The 26,205-nt window shown below is 43.7% G+C and overlaps 1 protein-coding gene and 1 long non-coding RNA gene across 15 annotated transcripts in view; one reads left to right on the top strand and one right to left on the bottom strand.

Annotated features, from left to right (window-relative positions):
* The window catches only part of FGGY (FGGY carbohydrate kinase domain containing), a 260,805-nt gene that overhangs the window by 75,475 nt on the left and 159,125 nt on the right, over positions 1–26,205 (top strand). For all 13 annotated transcript variants that reach the window (XR_003092036.1, XR_003092037.1, XR_003092034.1 and 10 more), the window contains exons 2-4: positions 3,994–4,213; positions 7,917–8,028; positions 10,262–10,413. Coding sequence is in view for 8 of the 13 variants with exons in the window: in XM_025193138.1 (XP_025048923.1) it covers positions 3,994–4,213; positions 7,917–8,028; positions 10,262–10,413 (484 nt within the window). In the remaining 5 variants the exon portion in view is untranslated. The remainder of the gene's footprint in view (positions 1–3,993; positions 4,214–7,916; positions 8,029–10,261; positions 10,414–26,205) is intronic.
* The window catches only part of LOC112548228, a 33,363-nt gene that overhangs the window by 3,485 nt on the left and 3,673 nt on the right, over positions 1–26,205 (bottom strand). The gene's annotated exons all lie outside the window — the stretch shown is intronic.

Below are 26,205 nucleotides of genomic sequence, written 5' to 3'. Positions count from 1 at the left end.
GCAGCAGTGCTGGGTGGTGGGTGCCGGTGCCAGGTGCCACATGCAAGCTTCCCCCTTCCCCCCCCAGCTCCTGGGAGGCAGTGACGGCACGGGGTATTGGGAGGTGGCACTCTATGCCCGCCCACCCAGCATCATTCGTGATGGGCAATTTGCTAGTATAATAATCGCTGAAGTCATTAAATATTTTCCTCTGTAATGTGACAAGAGTATTTAACCTTTGTCACTCAGGGGAAGGAAATAAATTCAGATTTCTTGCTAGTGCCCTTATGTGTTAGACTGTTATTTGAGTATTAAATCCACCTTCACGATTATATTTGATCAGTTGTTGTTTGTACTTAACAGGACCTCTGTATAGTACTGTCCAAGCTGCTTCTGCCCAGTGGAACTTCAGAAGCAGCGGTAAGATGCCAAATATTCCCAAGTCCCTTGCTCTTTGTGCTAGTGAGGTTTCTACAGGGTGTTTATTAGGCCTGTGTGAAGTGGCTAGTATAGCTTTGGATTTGGATTCGGCTGATTTGGGGGCCAATGATCCGATTCGGTGATTCAAATCACTGTCCCGAATTGATTCGGCCTAATCTGATTCAGAGATTCAGCTGCTGCCAAATCAGCCGCCCCAACTCCTGGTTGTTTAAATAAAAAGCCTGCACTTGCCGGCTGCTGCCAGGTGCGGGGGCAATACCTGCTGCCCCCCACTACCCCATGCCATATGGGGGCTCTGCCATGAGCCCCCCAACCCCTGCCCACTCCCACAGCCCCTCCATGGCTGCCCTGCCCCAGCTACCGACCCTTTAAAAAAAATAACCCCCTTCAGACTCACCGGCTCCTGCCCAGCGGGGGGGGGCAATCCCTGCTGCCCTCCACTGCCCCACACTGCATGGGGGGCTCTTCCATGAGCCCCCAAAAGCCCGAAGGCTGCTGCAGGAGCTGGTGAGTTCAGGGGGTTTTTTGTTTTTCTTTTAAAGGGCCAGGAGCTGGGGTGGGCAGAGAAGCCATTGCGGGGTGGGGAGCTGGGACAGCAGGCAGGGGTCAGGGGGCACACAGGGGTGCTGGGGGAGCAGGCAGGGGATGGGACCTGGCAGGGGTCCCTCATGGGCCCCTCCCTCCTCCTCCACGCCCCCACTCCTCCAGCCCTCCCCTCCCCTGCTCCTACATACAGCATGGAGTCCGGATCCAGTTCCCTGCGGCAGTGAGCGGGGACTGCCCGAAGCGCTGAAGCTCTCTGAATCTTTTCCAAATCGATTCGGAGAGCTTTGAATCGATTCGGACCTCTTAATTGGTACCATGATTCGATTTGGATTTGGAGATTTGGCCACCAAATCGGACTGAATCTCCTCAAAATTGAATAAGCACCCTAAGCTTGTCACAGCCCTATTGTTTATCCCACCCACTGGTTTAGTGTGCGACTGCTCACTGGAACTTGGTCCAAAAGGCACCTGGCCACCGAAGTCTTATTCCTCCTAAGAATGACACACATGCTTAATTTGAAACATGTGAGTAGTCTCATTGGGTAGCAGAGGATTACTCACATGCTTTAAAGTTATTGATGTATGCAAGTCTTTGAAGTATTGGTGCCTTAAAGTCTAATCCTACTTCCCTTGACTATAACCGTGCCAGATCAGACCCTTTGTGAGCACTGAGCAGAGCATCCTATTGAGAACCAGTGGAGCTAGTGTCATCATGTATGCTGGTTTCTAGTTGGCTTGTGGGAAGAATGTAATTTCTTGATTTTTAATGACTAAGGCTGTAAATGGCTGTGTCCTGTGCCTGTGAGAAGCCGCATCCCTATGCTCGCAAAGGCACTCAAGCTGGACTCTGCTTGGTGGGACAGAAATGGGGCTGTTGGTAGGATGCTCCGGGAAGGATCCTTGATCAAGGTGGTGTGTTCCCTACAGTTCTGGATTGCCTTGATACATTGATTTTCTCTGCCTATTGTGGTATTGATCTGTTCTTGTGACCATCCATTGGGAGCAGGGGCATACATGTAAACAGACTTGCATAGCTTGGGCTGTCGGTTTATGGCCACATTTCTGCTGTCTAAACACTTACCAAATTGTCCAAGTATAAGTGACGGCAAAATAAGAAGAGCAGTTGAATGAATGTTTTTCTTTCTATCCTTATTGTCATGAACCCCATTATGTTTTGGGGGTTTGCAGCATGCCATGAATGTTTTCTTGTGTTTTACTATACTGATATGGCATGTGTGGTTTTGTTGGAAAGCCAATATTATCCGTATCCATATATTACTGTTATCTCTGTATAGTTTATGTTGTGCTGTCTATGTATGATCTTTATGGCTTCGATTATGGTTAGGAATGGCCCATCCGGCTAAAGAAATGCCACAGCAGGCAGAACAGAATTTTTTAGACAATCCCGCTGACTGTTGCAAGTGCTGGTGAGCAGGTTGGTTGGAAGGAGTTAGGCAGTTAGCGGTGGGCTAGGAAGGGTCAGAGACCCCATCAATCAGGGCTGACATAAATCAGCAAGAAGGCTGATGTCTCAGGAAGGCTGAGGTATAACTAGATGAGAGGGTAAAGCACTTTCTGGTTTTATTTTTCTGTTTCCAAATCTGTAGTCAGTTTTAAGTTTGCCTTATCCTTGTAGCCTGGGTAATAAACCTTTTTGTCGTTTGGCTCCTTACTGATTGCCTGTAATTTTTAGGCACATGATATTCCAGGCAAGCCCAAGCTAAAATATTCTTCCATAACCCAATGGGATGCCCACCGAGGCTGCCAGGGATTCCCTCACCTCAGCTGCAGGGTCTGGTTAAGGAAAGTGGATCCGAGGCTCACTGGGGTAGGAGCTATCCCAGGACAACCTTGATTTGTTTCGTGGACAAGTAACAGCACAGTGGGGAGAAACTCAGTGCTCTCTGCGGCCGTGTTTGTGACAGTTATAAAATCCTATTAAATAAATAACGGGGAGGCATTGGTAAAGGAAGTATAATTGGATGGATATGCAGAACATGACTGCACGGGGAAAATGAAAACCAGATAACTCTCAATCACAAACAACACCACTGCTATTTCTCAGCGAGAAGATTTTGTATCTGACTTCTTTTTTTTTTTTTTAAGTTAGGCTATTTTGGTGTGTTATAGAAACAGCATGTACCAAAACTTGATGTGTGATTGGGTTACATTCAAAAAATTAGAAAATAAATGTCAGTTCAAATTTGCAGGCTTCAGCAGCTTTATTTCTTTCAGCATCTGAACAAACTTTTGGGTGCTTGTCTAAACCTTCAAAACACTTAGTATCAACTATTATTTATCTGTTCTCTCAACTTGACCAATACATAAATATTAATAATTAATTAAGGGCAATCTGTGAGAAATTAAAAACAGTGATTTTTGTCAGCTTTTACAATGTCATAGAGCTCAGTGAACAACTAATAGTGAATAATTTAAACAATAAGCTTATAGATTCATAGATTTCTAGGGTCAGAAGGGACCTGGTAGATCATCGGGTCCGACCCCCTGCTCCAGGCAGGAAAGAGCGCCGGGGTTAAGTAACCCCAAATTCTCTTTTATTCTCTTAATTCTCTTTTAGTTTTCAACTTTTAGTTTCTTTTTAGTATTCAACAAATTCCTTTGTGAATTTGCTTTAATTCTACAAATATTTACTAGGCAAATTCGGTACTTGTGATCAATCAGCTTTGTCATAGGGTATTATGCCTGTTCCCTGATTGGATGCGTGATCAAACATTCCTATTAAGCATACTCCTGCATGCAAATTGGCAATGTGCTTTCCAGGAACATTTATACCAGTACAGCTCATAGACAAAAATAATTGAACAAAAACAGCTTTCATACTACAGGGGCTGCATAAGCAAATTCATTTTACAAGTTCAAATGAAGACTTTCAAATATATTGTTCACCTTTAATCTCAAATGCTCAAAAGTGCCTACATGACACCTGCACTCTGTTTCATGTCATGCAGCTTTTCTTCATCACTTTATACATGTGGTTTTAAACCAGATTTTTTTTCCCCTCTTGCAGCTTTACAGGGTTATTGAAAATGCACAGCAGCAAGCAGGACCTGGTAAATTACTATGTTGGAATTGATGTTGGAACAGCAAGTGTCCGTGCGGCTTTGGTAGACCAATTTGGGACAGTAGTGGCGCATGCGGATCAGCCAATCCAAATTTGGGAACCCCAACCAGACTACTATGAGCAGTCCTCTGATGACATCTGGGCTGCTTGTTGCACAGTGACAAAGGTAGGTGGGGGACTGAGCTGAAGGGATAGCCGATGCAGGCTGTACTTCAGCTGGTAAAATGAGATGCAGGCTGCCAGCTGGTGCCCTTGGCCTCCTGTCCAGTTGTGCCTGCTGTATTCTGCCAAGCTGTAATAATATTTTAGCACAAGGGTACTTCCCAAATACAGATGATGGTAACAAAACAATCCTTGTTTTCCAAAATGAGGGGTGGCAGGGGGGAGAGGAGATTGAGAGCCATAGAGATGGAAATGACTTGTCCAGGGTCACAAACCAAATTTGTATTGCTGGAAATAGAACCCAGGGCCCGGCTTCTGCATTAGTGTGAATGGAAGGTTTGCTATTGACCTCAGTGAATGAAGGACCAAGTCTGAGATATTGATTCATTGGTCTATATCTTAGCCTTAAGAGAAGCCTTACTCTTGGGAGTCAAGGTTGCTCAAAGCTTGCTGGCATATTGGGTACTGACAGACATGCAGGCCCCTGCTCTAACTTATGGTACTTTACATAAAGTCCCATGAGTTAGTGCTCCCTGCAACCCAACAGAGGATCTTCTGTTGGGTTGTGGGGCGGGGATTGTGCTTGTAGGTGAGCAGCCAAATGAGAAGATGCCCCTCTCCCCAGCCAAGGAGCTGCCCCTCTCTCCAGTCCAGCTCTTCTCCCTCTGTCCCAGCTCTGGCACTGTTGGCAGCTGGCTGGGGTTCGCTTGGTCTAAGCTGGAGGAGGAGGCTGCCAGGGGGGCATGATGCAGGGGGGGCTCTGATCCGCTCCCTCCCTGCTCCAGCTCAGGTCGGGCAAACACCAGCCAACAGCTTGCTGCTGTTGGCTTCCCCCTTACCTGTCTCCCCTTCCTTCATGCTGACAGCCCCAGGGGATCCCAGCCCCAATCACAGGACAAATTAGAGTGACTTAGGGAACTAGTGTCCCCTAGGGTTAAAGTGGAGCACCTTCATCTGATACCTTATTTGAGGAGGCTTAACTTTTCCTGCGATCTGCCACTTTTAAAGCTCTCTGCAGCTGTGTGCATGTGTCAGGACGTGGCTGTAGAGTGTTTTCCAGGGGCTGATCATGTGACAAATGTCACTTCTGTCTGCACCCTTTGACTTGAATTAAAGATGAGCAGCTGTGATTCACTGGGGCCAAACAGGACTTCTGTGATATCTTTCTCCACCTTAACAAGGGCTGAAAAATTTTAAGTTCCCTTCTTGAAGAGATGATACCTGGCACAATGAGCTCCTGATCCTAATTAATGTCTTTGGGCAGTATGCAAATAAAATAAGTGTTAGGTATAAGAATAGCATTCATGCTTGTATGCATTCTGCTACTTTATGAAATGCAAGACTCAAGTAAACTTTGCAACACTGAATACATCAGGGAGCACTGCTTTCTCGTCTGTTGTGTCCTTTGGGTAGGAACCTTTCTTATGCATCCTGGCAGTATGTAAAGGTCCTTTTATTCCTCTTAAAAAAGCTCCAGCCCCAGACTGCTCCATGTTCTGAGGTTGGCTTTTTAAATATTCATGCGATGCCTGGTAATTTGCAGATGGACAGTTCACCATTCTCTTGTTATTGATCAGCCTTTTCAAACATTAATGAGCATGGCTCTGTAGTGCCCTGAGATAGAGGAGGTGAGAGGAGGAGGAAAGAAAAGGGATGCAGGGGGAGGGGGAAGCAACTAGATGGAGACTAAAACAAAACAGGGGCCCTTTAACTAGGCCCGCTTAATGTTTTTTCATTGTAAATGGCTTTGCCGTTGCCCTCGGGCCTCCTTCATATCCCTAAAATATAATCTCTTAGCACTAAAGACCTTCCAGGGCCTGTAGAAAGGGACCAAATATGATTCCTTGGTACAGAGAAGCTCTAAAGACATTTTTTTGCATATGTTGCTAATTAAACAGTTGTATTGTCACCGAGCAGTGACAGTTTGTTGCTTCATTACAGATTGGAGGATTGGGCTGAAAGGAATCTCATGAGGTTCAACAAGGACAAGGGCAAAGTCCTGCACTTAGGACAGAACAATCCCATGCACCGGTACAGGCTGGGGCTGACTGGCTGGGCAGTGGCTCTGCAGAAAAGGCCCTGGGGTTACAGTGGACAATAAGCTGAATATGAGCCAACAGTGTGCCCTTGTTGCCAAGAAGGCTTACGGCATCCTGGGCTGCGTTGGTAGGAGTGTTGCCAGCAGGTCAAGATCTAGTTGGGGAAGGTCCTGCTTTGAACAGGGGGTTGGACTAGATGACCTCCTAAGGTCCCTCCCAACCCTAATTTTCTATCGTGTTTATGATTACCTCGTAGGAGCCTTGCAAATTCACTTGTTGCTTAGTCAGTGCACGTATTTTCTTCTCAGCAATTCTTATGAATTGCAAAGTTCATAACTGCCGTAAAGTTTAGGGGTAGTGAGCTCTGGTGTTTTAGGGGACACCTATCAGCACATTGGAGGAAATGTGGATTGCAGTGATATTTGTCTACTAAGCACCTCAGATCAGTTTTATAGGCAGTCTTTTTTCTTTGATGCTTAACGTGCTAAATAGGGTTAGACAAATTCTGTGAGATACTTCCATCCAAAATAGCTTGGAAGTGGCTCTGACTTGAAATACATTTTCACCCTCAAACCTGTCCCTGAGTCTCCCATCCAAGTCTGCCTGAACTGGTCAGGGTCTTGTTGCACAGGACAATTAGCTTGTGTTTTATTTAGATGGTAGTAAGCATTACCATGCTGCACTGAGTTAGAACGTGCTCTGAGCAGTCATACGGTAATGCTTACTTCAATCTCAGTGCACTCTGACAGGGCTGGAGCAGGCTGGTCCTTCCCCCCCCTTGCCCCCCTCCGACTGTGGCACCGAGTGCTGCAGCTTGCACATCCACCTATGATGACTTGCAACCTCTGTGCCACACGCTTGTGCTTTCCTGGCTGTGTGCCCAGCACTGCCAAGTCTGGAAGCACCTGTCCGTGGCATGCCAGGGCAAGCCAGGTCTCTGCCGATGGTGGTGGGTGGAGGGAAGCATGTGGAGCTGAGCCCAGAAGAGGGTGCCACTCCTGCTACTGGATCCTCTCTTATTGCTGGATCTGTGGGGCAATCTGTGTCTCTGCTGCTGGCAGTCATGAACTAGCTCTGGTCAGTGTTGGGGAGGGGATCAATGATCAGCTAATTGTCGGTCCAGCCTGGGCATCACACAAGAGCCAGTTCAAGACTCGGGTAATGCTGGGGCTGGAAGCAGCAGTCAGCTGATTGTCAGTCCCAACCTCGGCCCTGCACCGGAATCTGGAACTTGTATTATCTCCCTCGAAAAGTCCTTACTTTACTACGCTATGAGAGCACTTGTTCATGCAGAAAACACATGCTAAGTGGACGTTTGCATTGAATGTGCAGTTAACACATCCTAATTGAGACATGGCCCTCAGAAAAGGCTAGAGTTAACATAACTTACTTTCCCTTTTGTGTCCCTCTGCACTGGAAGCAGCAGGACCAGGAGGCCATCAGAAACCCTTTTATGAGCCTTGAGTCCAGTTTTACTGACCCAAGAGGTTTCCATTGTTTGCATAACTCTTGGAATATATAGCACCCACATTTTTAAGGTACTGAATTTCCCAAATCTTTGACCTTGGGTCTTCAGTTTATAACCTCTCTTCTCTAAAACCACGGTACACTTGTTATGTGTGTGTCTGTGGGCATTTGTGTATTCAGTGATGTCTTGTGTCTTCACAGAAAATTGTCTGTGGCATAGATGCTGAGAGGATTCGTGGGCTTGGTTTTGATGCCACTTGCTCACTTGTCGTTGTGGATAAGCAGTTTCGGCCCTTGGCAGTCAATTATGAAGGTAAGACCCTCGTGACAAAACCTAAGGTTAGATAGCTGTTTGCTGGTGACTTTACGGAGGCTGGGATTTCATAGTTTCATAGTAGCTAGGGTCAGGAGGGACCTGAACAGATCATCTAGCCTGACCCCCGACCCATTTGACTTAATTCTGTAGAAGTGGAATTATAGAAGTCACTTAAGAACAGCAATTTTTATTACATTTTGATCATTAGGTCTAATGCCAGGAAAAAAATTTGAGATCAGAACCACTTAAGTTTAGAACTATACTGGGTACCCTAGTAATATTCACTCAGCTTAACTCTGACATCATATTGCTTTTTTCCTGAGAGATGTCTTTGTTTTAAATTTTTTTTTTTCCTCTTTTAGATTGAACAAGTGCTGTTTTGGGGGGGCTTTTTTTCTTTTTTAAAGGGCTCTTTTTCCATGCTTGCTTCCAAAGAGAGCTGAACAGCATGGAACTACTACAGTTTAACTCCGTGATTCTCAACCGGGACTCCATGCCATCCTGGGATGACGTGCTATTGTTTTAAGGCTGCCACAGGGAGCCGCACAATATTAGTTATGTTATATGTGCAAATACTTGCACACGATTCAGAAGATAAAGCCAGAGATATTGTGAAAGCATTCTGACCTGCAGTAGTCTTTCTGAGTTCTTTGTAACAGAAAAATTGTTCTATTATTTATCTAGACAAAAAAATGAATGAAAGCTAAAAGCTGGCATTTTCCAAGGCGTGCTTTGAGTGTAAAAAGGTTGCGAACCACTAGTTTTAATGGCTACAGGCCTCTGTGATAGTAGACTAGAGTGAGCTTGTTCATATTACTGTACTTGTGAGACTGAGATATTATTTCTAGCTATATTATGTTGTTAGCTAAAGTGTCTATTAAATTAGGGAACTAGTGCTACTGCAGAGGTCAGCATAATGGTTTAAAGAATTTGATTTGCATCAATTTTTGACTAAATGCTTCAGAAGAATCTTCAAACATGAATCTGGGTAATAAAGGTAGTTTGCACAATTACTAATTAATATTTGGTTTGTGCACCATTCGCTAATTATAGTCACGGTCACAATTCGAAGAGTCCTTTTTTACATTAAGACTTGTCACCTACTTCTACTGTTATCAAAATAATATCATTATCCTCAGATCTTTGCCTGTTACATTTTTTATCATATTTTTTCTTATATGTATGGTCCGTGACCATATCTGTTATTTTAAACTGTATCTTAACTGTTTTGGCCCCTCATAAGTCAAATTTGATTCCCATTTTTTATTTCTTTGAGTTCTCCAGAAAAGAAGGAAAGATATATTTTTTTAAATATTTACCAAACATTATCATCAAATAAAGTCGATACTGCACTACATTCTCTAATGATGTATGCATGTGTTGTTCTAGTGCATGGTTTAATCAGTCTCACAGCTGCAACACTTGTGTGAATTTGTCAGCAATATGAATATATTTTACAGTTGTTACTCTTCTTCTAATGCACTTTGGGGATTAAGTATATATCAGGAGCTGTGTCATACACTTGAGGAATATAGTGCTATCAGCAGGAGACAAGAGTTGGGAGTGTTGGTTGGATTATTACTTTTTACCTCTCGAATGTTCCCTGGGTAGCTGAATTGAGATATGATATTCTTCATTTGTTCTAAAGTGTTATGGAGTCTTGCCAAGGGCTGTGGCCTTCCACCTCAACAATGAGTACGTTTCAGCAAATTATCACTATACATGTTTTTTTTTTTTTAAAGGCTAAAGGGGTTGCTTCCCACAATAGTGAAAGGGCAGAAATAAGTCCCTCTAGCTGTCTAGCTGGCTGGATTCATTTGAATTCACTACTTTAATGTACCTTGAATTTATTATGAGGTTGACACTGTCTTGAGTAGGAGTCTGTACATTTTAAGATTTAAATACATATAATACACTTGCTTGTTAAGCATTGCTTTGGATGAAAGATGCTATTGTTTATAGCCTAAATTTTCAAAGGTCTTGAGCCCCTCCAGCTCTTGCTGGCTTTGGTTGGAGTAGTGATGGCTTGGCATTTTTGAAAACTGGCTTCAGCGCAACCATAATCTTACCCTAAATATTGGTTCCCTGTAATTAAAATGAGCTGTATTTAAATTCTGTATTCTTAAGTGGAATTGCCAAATGGATTACCAACAAATAACTTCTAGTATTGATGAAGAATTAAACCAAGACTAAAGCAGCTGTCTCTTTTTTAAAATTTTCTTTTGGTAAGGGGAGCATACTAGAAACATCATTCTGTGGATGGACCATCGTGCAGCCAGTCAAGTAGCCAGGATCAATGGAACTCAGCACAGCGTTTTGAGCTATGTTGGGGGAACGATGTCTGTAGAAATGCAGCCACCTAAATTGCTGTGGATAAAAGAAGTGAGTATATCTGAAATTGTGCCACACTTTTATCTGATAGCTAAGGCCTTTGCAAGTTTTAAAACTTTCAGGATGAGATGTCTAAAGGAAGGCTTGGCTTAGGCTGAAAATTGCTTCTGCTGGAGTCAGTGAGAGTTTCACCCCCATGTTTAGCGGCAGCTAAGTGAGGCTGACCTTGAGCATCTTGGAAAACGTCCTCCTTAAGAGATTCCATTTTTTCCATTGCCTGCTTATAAATGTCTGTGTCTCTAAGGTGGTTAAATGGTTTTTAGGTCAGGGTATTTCATGTCTCTCTCCTGCAGTAAGAGGATAGATATTTTGGACTTCCATGTTAGAAAAACAAAGATGAGCGTATGTAGTTGGGTTACTGATGAATAAGCCTTAAAAACAGACACAGCTTTAAATACCTGGGCATCTGGCCTACTGCAAATACCATTGTTGCACATGCTCCCTCTAGGTGCATGAGCGAATATAGTCAGGGGTGGATGGCGGGGGGGAGGTTGGGGTGTTTAGGGGTTCAATTCCCCCATCTTTTGATTCCTGGTCCGTCTAAAGTTTAAAACCAATTGCCTGGCAGTGGCAGCAGCATTTCTATTCAGCCAGCAGTGACGGAGTCAACTTCATGGCTTATTTCCTGCTAAACTCTTCATCTCACAGGTGTTAATGACACTCTCTCCTTTTTTAATGTTCTTAATAATCAAGCTGTCCTTTGATCTGCAATTCTGCTATCTATTAGCTTCTCCTGGTAATGTAGCTCCTATGTCACGGCCCTGCAGACTGTTTTTAACTCTAACCAAAAACATTAACTCAAGTTTGGAAACATTAACTGAGGTGCATGTTTACTCAGGCATGGGACTAACTTTTAGTGAAGCATGAGATGCACTGTACAGATGCTAAAGAAGGCTTGAGTTTGATTTATGAATCTGAAAAAGATGTACAATTAAATCTAATGGCTACAGGACTAAAGAAACAATGTTTTGATTATTTTTGCCTACTTTGTTGTGTTTTTCATATGTAATGTCTGATATAGCAAATGAATGCACATTCCAATAAAGTTAGATTTGTTTTTCCCTTGATCTTAAATTGAATGATACAGCCCTATGCCCCTAATATACTAGTAAAGATTCTAGTTTCTTTTTACCTAGAGAAACATGTGTTTTGTTGTAAGTGAGGTTGTACCACACCATCTGCACCTGGCATTTCAAAATCCTAGGTCCACGCATGGACCTAGTAGGTCCATTTCTGGGAGGCATCTGAAGCTGTACAATTGTAGCCAGAAGTATTGCTTTTAAGGCACCGCATCCAGGACTGGAATCGTTCAAGATTGCTCTGCTCACTAGGAAAGAAAATGCTCGGTTAATTAGAGTCTTCCGAAAAAGGACCAACGTTGCTTAGTCCCATCTGTAGGAAGTAGTCCGTCTGGAGAAGGAAGGAACTCTATTCATAATGCAGAACTCTTATGCTGTCTCTTACACTTACATTTTCTGTGTTGTAGGATGACATATGGCTTTTTAATAATAACTGTCAGATAAAAGGAAAAATGCTTGCCACTTGAATTTTTTATAACTTCCACCAATCTGGGTTTTACATTTGGTCTCAATGATGTTCACTGTCATTTTAATGAAGGCCAAATGTAAATTATGTTCTGTCAGCTTTGAACAGCTGAAGTCTCCTATCCTTACAAACATGAGACATTGTACAGTAACAAGGTGCAGACGAGGGAAGGTCAAAGGAGTTAACTGGCAGAAGCAGATAGTGACAGATTAATGCTAATTAATGTTGTTTGTAGGTGCTGTAATGAAATATGAATATCTGTCTATTAAATACTTGCCTCCTTTGAGCCATGAAGGCCATACAGCTGGTCACTTTACAGCTTAATGTTTCCATTCTTATTTTGAAAAGGCTTGAAGGAAACTGTTGGGTTTCATACGTTATTATGGTGCGGAGTCTGAAATATCAACATCCAGGTTACGTGGCAAACTTTTGTTCATTCAGGGCCTGATTGTGGTCCAGCTCGACAGGGTCACCACCCTCACAGCATAAGGAAGCCCAAAGGCCATACCACCTACACAGCTTGCCCAGATGTTTTGGGGAGAGCAGGAGAGAAAGCAGGAGCATGAAGAGCATTCGGACTGAGCCATAGTCCCTTCTCAAGACTATGAAGAGTGGCACAGCTATGCAATACACATTAAGTTTGAGGAGGAAAGATGTGTTCCCTAGTCCCTGAGTAAGGGGGAAATTGGGCTGTGCAGTGAACTAGCTCCAAATCTGTACAGCTCCTACGGGTGGTGAAGAGTCTTTGTGCTGGTCTGTTGGAGAAGGATGACCTTCATCCTCACTTCACAGCTGGTGATCTCTCCCACCTACCTTTAGCACAGTCATCTGCATATACCAGCATATAGTGCTAAGCATCTTCAAGAGCTTTACAAATATTCATTCATTAAACTTTAGCATATTCTGTAAAGTAGAGTAAGTATTAATAATTTATGGCTGAGTAAATTGTCACAACGAGAAATTAAAGTAGAAGTAGCAAAGTGACTAGAAAAAGACACTTACCAGCCCCCGCCACCCAGGAGTTTTGCAAAATCCTATTCTCTTCCTTTTCTGGGCAGAAAGCACATGTTTAGTCATTTGCTTCTGTTAGCACGTCAAAGCTGAGAAGCCTATGGCAGATTTCTCTAAATTGTAGTCTAGTTGGTGCCTCATGGATAGAGTGATTACTTTCGGGTGGCAGAGGGGGTTTTATGCTAGTGACTAAGGTCTTTGCAAGTTTTCTTCAGTGCACAATCTGGAAGGAACAAAGCTTGGCCTGCAGATCCTAGGACTCATTTACAAGGATAGCAGTTAACCACCCCCCACATGAAAACAGATGAAAAGGCCTGCAGGAGAATGGCTATAGGGTCTCCATCATACCAAATTGACAGGCGCTTTCAGAGCACAGCTGCACCATGCACGGACTTTGCTTAAGGCTTTCTTGTGAGTCAAGTTGTCTAGGTAGGAACTTTGTGGACACACAACTAGACTCTGTTTTTGAAAACGGGGCCCTTAGTCTCTCTAAGGAGGTGGCCAGGATGGGGATGTTATGGGCGTTGCATGTTAGGAGTGAGATGTGTTGGCAGAGCTGTGTGGGGAAGTTTACACAGTGTCTGCCCACACTGTGCCTGGCTGTGATCTGTGCCTTTAGTCTCCAGTTTTTCTGAGTGCTAAATGTCATCAGATATACTACCAACAGGATTCCTCTAAAGTATCTTGCAGCTGGGAGTAGTATATTTTTCTTATTTAAGCCCCTGTTGCTACTTACTTTTCTTCCATAGTATATGAAGTAATTTTTCTTTCCATGCTACAACTTGCTCCAATACATGGTTTCTTCTCAGGAGCAGTTTTAAGCCTAGGCTTGATCAGCACCTTCCTGAATCCCCCCAAAACCTCTTGAGAGTCCATTCCCCTATCCTTTACTGTGGATATACACACACTGACTCTTGCATGGCTCTTTCTCTTTCATTTTCTTGTTTTCAGTATTTTCAGTCCCTGCAAGCCTCTATGACCTATTTCTGTCTGCCCCTAAAAACTTCCCTTGCATCTTTCAGAGCCATTCCCAGGCTCATGACAGATGTGTGGCTGCTTGGTATGTGCATCTCCATCGACTGCTGGAAGTATCGTGCAGTTACAAAGGGCAGACGGTACCTCCAGTGGTCCCAGGGCAGGCTCTTCCTAGAAGGGGCCTCTGAAAGCAGCAGAATGAATGGCAGGGCTTACAGAAAGAACAGGGAAGGGTCCTTTGAACTGAACAGCTGCTGGCAGGGGTAGCTAGAAGGAGAAGCAAAACAATCAGCTGGAGTTTCACAGGAGAAGGCCATGGAAGGAGCAGTGAGAGCCAAAAGAGCAGCAGCTGGCATCGGCCTGCAGGACAAGCGATGAAAGGAATTGCAAAGGGCATTCTTGTCCCAGTAGTTGAGAAGCAAAGGGGTTGCTAAGCAAAGCTATGGAGATTGCAGTGGAAAGAAGAAAGCAGCCACTTTTTATAAACCCTTCTCACAGTGGTCCTCCTGGATCCCAGAGAAGGAGAAGCTGTGGCAAACCAAATGGAGTGGGCTCATCCTGGGACACCCGGCAAGGTGGCAGAGTCACCTGGAAGAGAGAGAGGGGCCCAAGAGTAGCAATGGGGAGGAAGGCCCAGCAAGCTCTAAGAAGGCCCAGCAGAAGAGAGAAGGGAACGGCAGTGTTGTTGGAAAGGGAACGTGAGCAAACAAGTGGAACAAGGGGGCAGCTACATGAAGCATAATGCTCTTCTGCGTCTAACTCTTGATCATGTTTCTGCACTCTGGTAGTAGGCTGGCTCTGTGAGGTGGGATTTTGAGATTAAAATGCATTAGTGTTTTCTCTTTTTTTCCCCCCTTGAGTCAGGGATAATAAGCATCTGTATCTCAGGCCAGTTTTGTCCCTTCTCTGGTCTTTTTTTCTACTTCTTTTCTTTTAGATAGTGCTGCTCTTGGCTTCCCTTTTTTGCTAATAAACAGAGTGGTTTGCACTGATTCTGATGATGCCATCTGTCACTGTGGCAAGTCACCTGGTTCCCAGTCATCCAGGCACTAACAATGAAAGAATAAAATATAAAATAACATAATAACTGTTAGATACCTCTTGAAAGACTAGAGGCTATAATCCTGAGAGTGATCCTTGCTAAAGTGCAGTAAGCACAGCACTTTCTCTTCATATGTTTGCAATGTGAATAAGTCTCTGAAGTCCTTCACAAATGCAGTGCTGCTGTGGCTAATGCATTGGCAGATGGATGACTTCAAAAGGTGAACCTCAGCTTGTCAGTCATTATAGACTGGACATCCCATCTAGGTATGGCCCATAACGGTGCTTCTGTGGAACCACACAGCCACGAAGAGTCTGCAGAATGGATACCTCCCCGGTAATGTGACATTCAAATGTTGCTGACATTTTACTCCATCATCCCTTTGTGGGATGCAACTTATTATTTCCTTCTGGAAAGGGGAAATAATTCCACAGGTGTGGGGTCACGTCCTTCTTTTTCACTTTTTCCATCTCTTTTCATGAAGACCATCCATGGTGGCAATGGGTGTCCAGAGGAATAGTGAAAGGGCCGAGCTTGTATTTTTATTTGGGCAGTGCAAAGATGAGGCAGTAGGGAAGGCTGTTTTATATCCCACTAAAGCCTGGCCTTAAAAGTTAGGTTGAACTTTTGTTCCCATTGAAGTTGAAGGCAAAGCTCACGCCCTCTTGCTACTTTTTCCATCCAGTTTTTTATTTTCCTTTCAGTATTTTTCTTGTGATAGCGGCATAGGGGTAAATCACACACATACTTGGGATCCACAAATGGAGGCATCACATTTACTGGACTTTTAGTATAAGGAAGCATTTTCTTTTAGAAGAGTGCCCAGCCTTCTCAGATTTTCTGGAACAGGCTCAAATTTCAGGCCTGCATGCCAGTGCCTTCACGGACCCTCTGCAATGGGACTTTGGTCCCAAATTTGAAAACCTGGTTGCGGATCAGCACCAGGCAGCATCCTGATTGCAGCTCTGTTAAAAAAAACAATACAAAACCATACCATTTCAACAACCTCCAAACTGAATAGCTCCTGTCAACTTCAGGGCTACTCTGGGCAGCCATGGCACCGACCTGACACCATCAATTGCTACCATCCTTAAGCTGCTGTGCAGCAGCCTTCCCACCATTGGTTTCACAGCTGCTAATAATCTGCTATGGACTGTCCTCCGGATTTTGCTCCCTAAAAGTCGGTCACTTCATCTTTAGTTTTCTTAACTGCCGGTGTTTGTACCTATTTGTAAGCTGGATTTGTTGTTGTTGTTGTTTTTTGCTATTTTCACCACTGATATCAGTGTGTTCCCATGCTACCTTTTAAGTTTTAACCTGGATTTCTTACACAGACTTGGAAAAACTTCTGAAATCAAAAATATTTTATTACGCAGTTCAGGTGAGATTGGTGAAAGGATTGCTTGAGGCAGCCAGAAATACGAATTATTGACATTGAAAAAACAAGGCAGTGGCATAAATACTATTTGTTTTTTTATTTTAAAATTGTCCCAAGGCACCTCTACATGTCATTAGTACTATCTCTGTGAACATCGGCACACTATATTGCCAGTGCCTCATACATGTTTTTAGTGATGTGTCAGATCCTAAATTTAAGTGAAAACTTCATCTTTTTTTAAATAAAGTATAGCCCTCATGGTTATGAAGGAAGGCTTGTACAGTTTAAATGATTGTACAACCTAAATGCTTCAGTTCCAAAAGACAAGTAAAAAGACCCCAAAACATTGTGAAAAATGTTGTGATTTGTATATGAATCTCATGTTATAGGGGTTCCTAACTGGACTTTTGAATGCTTGTGTTTGGCAATACCAAATATATCAAAGGGAAGTGAATGTTGATGTGGTTATGAGTCAGGCTGTCCCCTTACATCCAATAGAATATGAACATCTAAAATGGGCTAGATCAGTAAAATATTTCATATTCATCCTCTTAGTCCAAAAAGGAAGGTATAATTGTGTTACTAAATACAAAGCTTGCATTCAAAAGCATTAAGACGACAAATGACCTTGTAGGCTAGTTTTCTTTCTTACAGCAGATCAACTTCTTTTTATTTTTTACATTTTTTATGCTTGTGTCCTAAAAAAAAAATTCCTGAAATAAAACACTAAATCAGTGTTCCTAGCATACATCTTCCACCTATGCCAAGACTTTTACATTTGGTAATATACTCAAATGTAACACCACCATCCCTGTAGGCCAGGGCTAGCTAACTGGCAGAATGCATGCCACAAGGTCCGAATCAATTCAAAGCTCTCCGAATCTTTGGAAAAGATTTAGAGAGCTTTGATGATTTGGGCAGTCCCCGGTGGCTGTAGGAGGGAGCAGCAGCCAGACTCCGAGCTGGTAAGTAGGGGGGAGGGGACCATGGGGGGACCCCTACCAGCCTCCCCAGCACCCCCAACCCCTGCTCACTCCCCCAGCCCCTCCATGTCTGCCCCGCCCTTGCCAGCTCCCGGTGCTTTAAAGAAAAGCCCCGGTGCTCACTGGGTGCTGCCAGGTGGGGGAAGGGCGATCCCTGCTGCCCCCCACTGCCCTCACTGAATGGGGGACTCTGTTACGAGCCCCCCAATTCCTGCCCCACTCCCCCAACCTCCCCATGGTTGCCCCGCCTGGGCCAGCTCTGGCCCTTTAAGAAAAAAAAAAAGGAGAAAAGGCCCAGGACTCACCACTCTTGCAGTGGCCTCGGGGCTTTATGGGGCTCGTGCAAAACCCCCCATGTGGCATGGGGCAGCGGGGGGGCAGTGAGGATTGCTGGCAGGAGTGGTGAGTCTGGGGCTTTTCTGGGGTTTTTTTCCATTTTTTTCCTTAAAGGGCGGGAGCTGGCCCAGGCAGGGCACCCATGTGGGGGCTGGTGGAGTGAGGGGGAGGTCAGGGGCTTGTGGCAGAGCCCCCTATGCAGCATGGGGCAGTGGAAGGCAGCACGGATTGTCACCCTGCCTGGCAGCACCCGGTGAGTCAGGACCTTTTTTTTTACCAAGTGCCTGGAGCTGGTGCAGGCAGGGCACCCATTGCCGGGCTGGGAGAGCAGGTGGCAGATGGACCTGGCTGATTCAGCGATTCGGCAGCAGCTGAATCTCCAAATCAGATTCGGCTGAATGGATTCGGGACAATGATTCGAATCACCCAATCGAATCACTGTTCCCCGAATCGGCACCCTGTATATATGGCACATGGCAGATCAGGGGGGAGATGAGCCGCCCAGGAGGGTAAGAAGCATAAAGCAGAGCAGCAAATGAGGCAGGGAGCACAAAGGAGTATAGGTAGGGTAGGAAGCAGAAAGCAGAGCAGTAGATGGGGCAGGGAGCACAAAGGAGGAAGCAGAAAGCAGAGCAGTAGGTTAAGCTGGAATGGAGTGGCATTCAGGTATGGTACAGGGCAAATTTATGGCATCCCTGACAAAAAAGGTTGTCTTCCACTGCTTAAGCAGATATTTCCCATCCTACAACTCTTGGTTTTATTAGGAATATATTTTGAAGTGCAGAAATACTGGTACTTAACAGTACAAGTGGTGGTGTCTTTATAATGACAAGTAGTCATCAATGCCTCAATATCTAGCTGGGAGGAGGTATCAAGTGTGGTTCCCCAGGGGTCTGTTCCGGGTCCAGGATTGTTTAATATCTTTAGTAATGATTTGGATGATGGGATCAAATGCATGCTTAGCAAATTTGTGGATTACACCAAGTTGGGTGGAGTTGCAGATACTCCAGAGAGTAGGGCTAGGGTCCAGAATGACTTGAATAGACTGAAGAAATAGTCTGCAATCAATCAGATGAGATTTAACAAAGACAAGGGTAAAGTCCTACACTTGGGTTGGAATAATTGCGTGCATAAATACAGACTGAGGAATGGCTGTCTAGGCTGCAGTATTGCAGGGAAGGCCCCATGGTGTTACAGTGGACCCTAAATTTGTTGCAAAAAGAGCAAGTGTGCTCTTGTTGCAAAAAAAAAGCCAACAGCATCCTGTGTTGTATTAACAAGAATGCCACTTACAAACCAAGGGAAGCTATGCTTCCTCTCTATTCAGCACTGGTAAGCCTTTACTGGAGTACTGTGTCTAGTTTTGTGCTCTATGCTTCAAGAAGTATGTGGACAATTTGGAAGGAGTCCATTGCAAAGCAACAAAAATGATTAGGAGCCCAGGTAGCAAAACTTACGAGGAAAGGCTGAACACATTAGGATTATTCAGTCTGGAGAAGAGAAGACTGAGGGGGGATTTGATAAAAATCTTCACCTGAAGGGTGATTAAAGAGAGGATGGAGATGGACTTTATTCTATGTTTTTAAGGGATAGCACTAGGAGCAGTGGCTTTGAACTGCCTCAGAGGGAGATTTAGGTTGGAGATTAGGAGGAACGTTCTGACTATGAAAGTGGCCCAGCCTTGGAGCAGGCTAAATAAAGAAGTTGTGCAATCTCCATCCTTGGAAGTTTCCAAGAACAAGTTGGACAGACACTTGTCTGGGATAGTTAGGGACAATTCTGCCTTGAGCAGGGGGCTGGACAGGATAGCCTCACGAGGTCCCTTCCAGCCCTACACTCCTATGATCCTGTGCATTTCTCAGTGGACTGTCTGTGGAGGATAAGAACTCCAGAGTCTTATAACATGCAAGCCCTCCTTTAATTTTATCAGAGTTCTTGTGTCATTCAGAATTATATTAGATTTCCTTTGAAATAACGACAAATCAGTGGAGTACAAATGCAATAAAACAGTACATCTCATTTGAGGGAAAGTTTTATAAGAAGATGCAAACAAGATGCTATATATACTCTGCTCAGTATTCAGAATACTAGACAAGAGCTGGCTTAAACTGACTGCTGTTGCATGTAGATGCAGCAATTCAGGTCTCATAACACATGATCTTTTTGGGTTCCAAGGTCCTTTCTCTAGCAGCTATACCAACAATAATTGCATCTCTCTGACTGCTTGTTTAACTGTTACTTAAATTTTATTGAGGGAATAAATTAGGATATAGGTTTCCAGGAGGTACTGTTTGAATAGAATGGAGTAAAATCTTGATGTTGAATCAAGTTCTGCCCCACCACCCTCTTATGATGTCTGAACTCTGGGTTCCTTGCATGTACATTTTTATAAGTAATCCAGTTTGTCAATCTTTCCCTTTCCACTTTATTAGTCTGACCTTGAGAAGCTGTATCAAAAGTTAGCATCTGCAGACTCCAGACAAATGTATGGCAAACCTTTGCTTCACTGTTACTTGTCAGTACAATCTTCTGATTGTTGATTTAACCCCCCACCTCAAACCCAAGCTAGCTTTCAAGTGGTTAGCATACCTTCCAAGGGAAGAGATGGAAGTCCTGTTACTTTAGTAATTTAAATCTAAATAAGAAAAAAACAACCCCCTGAAAGTATAGCTTATGAGTTCATCCTGTACTGACTGACAGTAGAGAAGGTATAAGATGACTTAACTGTACTTTTCCACTTCCATTGTATCTGATTCAGAGAGGTGAAGTTGAAGATGACCTCATTCACCATGAGGAATGAGATGACTACAATAGTGTGGGAAGTAGATGAGGGTCCTTTCCTCTGCATGGTTTCTTATTATAGTGGACACTTTGGCTGCATCCAGATGAGTGAGCACATGCCTGTTGTGGCATCTCAAAGCGGTTTGAGATGCCGCAACAGGCACACTGGGAGCGAAAAAATGTTCCCTGTACTGCATATTTGCAGCATGGACTCTAAACTTGATTCTGGGAAATCCTGGTATAAAAAAAAATGCTGCAGAAAAGTGGCACAGGATGCACTCCTGGAGCATGCCCTGAGGCAACCAGAGGCTGGGTCTTCCAGAGAGATGCTCTAGTACCCAGCCACAGTGTCCCTGTGCCTGTCATGTGTCCCTGCTGCTCCAGCACGCTGCCTCAGCAGGGCAAGGCTGCAGTGGTGGATCGGACCCAGGCTCTGTTCCCAGTAAGGAGGGACATGGGGGTAGGGGGAACTGTCTGGGTGTGGGGGAGACTGTGTGGGAGGGGTGGGTCCCCTGCCTGCTCCCCTGCTTGGTGTACACCTCTCCCACATAGTCCCCCCCACACCCACAGTCCAAACCTCTCCCCCACAGACCCTACACCCACCCACAACCCCCCACAACCCCTCCCATAAACCCTACCTCCACCCCCACCCCCACGCCCCTTTCCTCTCAAACTCCACATCCCCCCATAAATCTCACACCAAGGCATGACTCCAGGAGTGCACCATGCCCATGACATGCGGCCCCAGCCTAGGGAAGCTTCTGACCCTAGGAACCACTTGGGGGGTGTGATGTGCTGGGGCTAGGGGTGGAGGTGGCAGTAAGCGGGTGAGAGACAGAGAGAGAGAGAGAGAGAGAGAGAGATGGGGTTTGGGGGAGCTCTCCAGGTAGGAAAGGCCACTAGAACTAGGTTTCGAGCCCCCCTGCCCCTGTAGAGCACCACGTACAGGGGGGAAACCAGCCTGGAACAGCAGCAGGCCTTAAAAACCTCCAAGGATGAAGACTCCGCCACCTGATACCACCACTGCAGATGACATGAACTAAGACCCTTGCTTGAAGTTGCAGTGTACTGAATGAAAAATGAACAGGCAGCCTGACTGACATACTCCATAAGCCATAGAATAGTGCTGGTACAACATGGTGCTGCAAGGACCACGGAGGAAATAAATGCATTGTTTGTCTGTGCGTGCATAACAGCTCTTCTGTAGTAAATAAGAATTCAGTCTCTAGAGTTGCTAATCTGACCATTAGCTGATATGTGATTAAATGAATTTGGTGTCTGTGAATACTTGTTCATTTGTCTTTTAAAGTTGCCTGCTCTGAATGTTAGTGAAGGATGAAATAGAAATGAGAAGAAAATAAAATGTTCTCACAAGCATACGGAAAAACTTTGGATGATAGATAAGAAAGATTAGCTTTTCCTAGGTTCAGTCAGATAACTCTAAATGTAAACTTTGTTGAAAATATTCTAAGTTGTCCAAGGTGATGTTTCTAGTCATTCACAGGAATTAGTTAATGCTGGCCTCTTTTCTGCTTGCAGACAGTCTTTGAACATGAAGCTATTTCCTCAGCTCTACTTATTATTCCAAAGATTTTGATAAATGATTTTGAAATATTTTTAACTGCAATGGCCATAAATAGTATTCTGAGATAATTTGCTACTCAAGCTGTGTCTGCTGGTGGATATTGATTAGATGCATTGCATGGTGGTGGTTCTCTTCCTTCATCAGATAAATGCACAGATATTTCCAATGTGTGTACACATGCATGTGAATTAAACATTTGCTTTCCATGAATATTTATGCGTGCAATTTTGCTGTCCACTTGCTGTAAATATTTGTATCTGCACAGCTCAATTGCATGATTGCTTATGGGTGGCAAACACAAAGTGGGTGTAAGCATAAGCAAAGCAAATTGATTTAAAGCATGGAGTTAAATTGTGTTTGTCTGGCTATAGAATTATTCAGTTAGGCATTTTGTTTTTCTTCCCAGGGTAGGAGAAAAAATAATCCAAATTTATTCATTCCTGGCTGAACGGTTATATTGTGGCTTTTGCCCAAACTAAAGGACATGTGTTAGGTTTTTCTCATAATAATGACAATGCAGTGTAGCTATTTCTAAAAAAATACTTGCTCCATGATATCAGCAGTGATCTCACACTTTCTGGTTCTGGTTGGGTGGGAGAGGTTGGACTGGGAGTAGGTGTTTCTTTGCTAATTGTGTCCAAATTAAATGCATCCATTCTAAAGTAGTGCTTTCACACCTCATTTATTATCGGGGAAATAAGGGCAAAGAAGATCCTCCCTTTAGCTAGAATCACTTTGTGCAGCAAACAGCCAAGATATAATTCCTTTGCCATTAATAACCAAGATTGATGGCTCTAGAATGATTCTTTTACTTTTTCTGGCAGACTGCCCAAGGACCTTGCTGTGTGTTAGTGTTCACTTCTTCATTTATGGCTGCCTTTTTATACATCATTATTCCCTCTGTCCGCTCTTGTCTTGCAAGTGCTAACCAAATTGAGAGAGAATGCACAGCATCTATTAAACAGGCTTTTTGTTGGCCCTAGGAGGGTGGAAAACAGCTGATATGACAGTGGTGTTTGCATGGCAGTGGCTCCTTTATTCATGTTCTCTGGGCTGCTCTCTTGGCATTGCAGATGGCTGAAAAGTTAAAGCTTTGCTAGAAAACAGACTGACTTCATGTAAAGTAAAGATGGCCTTGAGCTGCTGAGTTCTGATCCAGATATGAAATAAACTGTTTGGTATTTTTTTGACAATGCAGTTGTGTTTTTTTTAACAGAACATGTTGAATTATCACCAAAAAAATGTAGCAGTGTATGTGACTGGTATGTACTAGGTACAGAAAGGGATGACATTTTTATCAGAAAGAGACTCTCGGACCCAGAATAGCTTCAAGCCCAGGAGTTACAGCGCTCAGCTGGGATGTGCAAGACTCACATTAAAGGACTTGTCTGCCTGATTCAGACTTAACCTCAGTTTCCCCCCTCTCAGGTTGGGGAACAAAACACTAGGCTATTGAGTTGGCCTCTCTCTCTAGATGAATGACTGTTTCGCTGTTTTTATTTAGTTTTAACAAAGCAGAACAGCTCCAACAGAAGATAGTAGATGTAATTCACTATAAAATGGCAAGTAGACTAATAGTTAAAGCAGTCACCCAGCATGTAAGAGACTATTCTCCCGTGTGGTCTGAACGACACAAAGCGGGATCACCCGGGTGAATGCCCACCCCATTGGACCATCATTTATTCTGGAGTAGGCTGGTCTGTCTCTTTCTCTTCAGGACATCTTGGTTTTGTCCCAATGATGAGATGAAAAACTTTTGAAATCTTGCAGATTTCCATGGGATGATGAAACCCATTCTCACCCGTTTCGATTGTCTTTCACACACGCCATATCTTGGAGGTGTTTGAACTTGTACATTTAATATTGGCTAATGAGATGACAGGAAGTTCAGGTTGAAACACGGGTTTCACTTCTGGCTCATCTCTATTTGGTCACTTGGCCAATAGGGATCTGATGGCAAAGATGATTTGTAATAGCCTATATGATACAGAATCTTCTGCCTCAAGATCATTAGTTTAATCCATATTTCTATGGGTAAGGACCAAAAACTAGCAGCATGCAAAATGTGATATTCATTCATGTTTAGATTTAAACAATAGCACATGCAAGATGCCCATGCAAGTATTCTAGGTACACTGACACGTCATTGTATAATGCACTTAGCAGCTTTAAAGATCAAATATTTACAGATTAGTTCAGGTCTTTTAGCCAGCCAGTAAATTATCTATGAAACAACTCTTCTCTATCCTCAGTCTCTTAAATTGTGCCCTCACCCTTGTCTCCAAACCCTAGTGGATATACCTCCATAGCACACAAAATGCATAAGTATCTTTTGGTTCTTGATGCCAATCCTGTGAAGGCATGCACTGAATGGCAGAAGTACATAGGCCCTGCAGGCAGTGTGAAGAAGTGTGTAACTACAGTTAGTCTGTGGATAAATGGGACACCCCACTATTAATGGCTGGATTCAGTTCAACATGGATCTCAATCCAACATGTTCCATTTGAAAAATTAATTTATAAAAGGGACCCTGGGCTCTTCTTTGCAAGATGCAAAAGTGCTGTTTCAGAGATCTAAGTTCAGAATTTCTCTAATTTCCCTGCTTCCCAAGGGGTGCTAAGAATGCTGTATGATCAGCATCTGGCGAGCAAAGAACTTGTTCAGATATGTCATCTCCAGGTTTTCTGAAATCTGGACTGGAGTTGATACTATCCTCTCTGGGTGCATCTACAAGAGACGCTAAATGCACAGTAGACTAATTCTACTGCGCATTAGTGCATCATGGCAAAAGCTGTGCCATGAATTAGTCTACTGAGTTAGTCTACTACACATTAGCATTATTAAAAGGACATATGCTGGTGCTACTGCGCAGTAGCACTGGTTACCACACATTCAGTTAGTACCTGTTATTACAGGTACTAAACTTAATGCGCAGTAACTACAGAGAATTAATGCACGTGTAAATAAGTCCTCTGGTAATTGTGACTTATGTCTTTGGGGCTGAAGTAAAAAAAAATGAAGGAAGAAGAGTCCATAGGGCAAAAGAAGTAGCTGGATTTATTCTCTTTGCATGTGATTTTGGAGGGTGAGTTGCAGGATATGAATATGGCATTGAGAATGTTCCTGGGGCTTTTCCACAACACTTTTAATGTGGTTGTGCATTCTTTGACTGTGTCTGAGCATAAAATAGAACTGCAGCAAGTGTAGAAAGCATGAGGCTTTTAAATTTGTTTGGAAAATGCAGCAGGGCTTGATATGATTTTGTCTATACTAGCTAGTGATGACAAAGCATACAGATGACAAAGAATGAATCATTTGGATGTTCATGAAACAACATATTATAGGGTCACTAATTTGTGGCTTTTGGGAATTCTTGAAGTAATGAAATCAGGATCCAGCGAATATCTTTGCTAAATTGTTGGGTGTGTTTCAGGGGTACATTTAGTATCATCTCAGCATCTGTTTTCATAGACACTAGATTAACAGCCAGAAATCCTACTTTTTCAGTTCCTGCAGGGCTCCATAGTATGGGACTAGTATTTCATGGTATATATTATCAAAACAATCAGGCTGAATAGCCTTTAAATTAAAATATAAAGGGCCAGGTTATAGCCTTGGTTACAAAGCCAGTTTAAAAAATGATATGGCTAGCTGCCACACCGCTTGAGGAGCAAAGTTAGAACCAAATGGTTTAAAACAAACATCCAGCACTCATACTTTTTAAGCTATGAGTCTACAAGTGACCTTTTATATCCAGAAGTCATTGGGCACATAGTACTAAGTGTGAACATTAGAGAGTTGTAACTAGAGAAAATGCAGAGATGGATTTGTTAGATGATCCTCAACCAAAATGATGCTCTTGTTGTCACTGTTTACATGGCTATGACATAGGCCACGGTCAGGTGCTCATTTCTACTGGTAAGACTTTCAAGGTTTCAATATAATGACTAACATATCCCAGGAGCCAGCGCCATACATGTGTTGCAGTGATCTGGCTGGAGAGCTACACAGTCAGGCTCTCCAACCAGGGGGTGCAATAGGGCCACCTCCATCTTTAGGAGAGCCCCTTGATTGACAGCCTGCCCTCTCCCCTGCCTGGGAAGGGAGCAGGCTGTCAATTGGCAATTGGCAGCTGATAAAAAGTAGC

The sequence above is a fragment of the Alligator sinensis genome, unplaced genomic scaffold, assembly GCF_000455745.1.
Source record: "Alligator sinensis unplaced genomic scaffold, ASM45574v1 scaffold1559_1, whole genome shotgun sequence".
Taxonomy (NCBI): Eukaryota; Metazoa; Chordata; order Crocodylia; family Alligatoridae; genus Alligator; species Alligator sinensis.
This window is presented reverse-complemented; position numbering and strand designations above follow the sequence as displayed.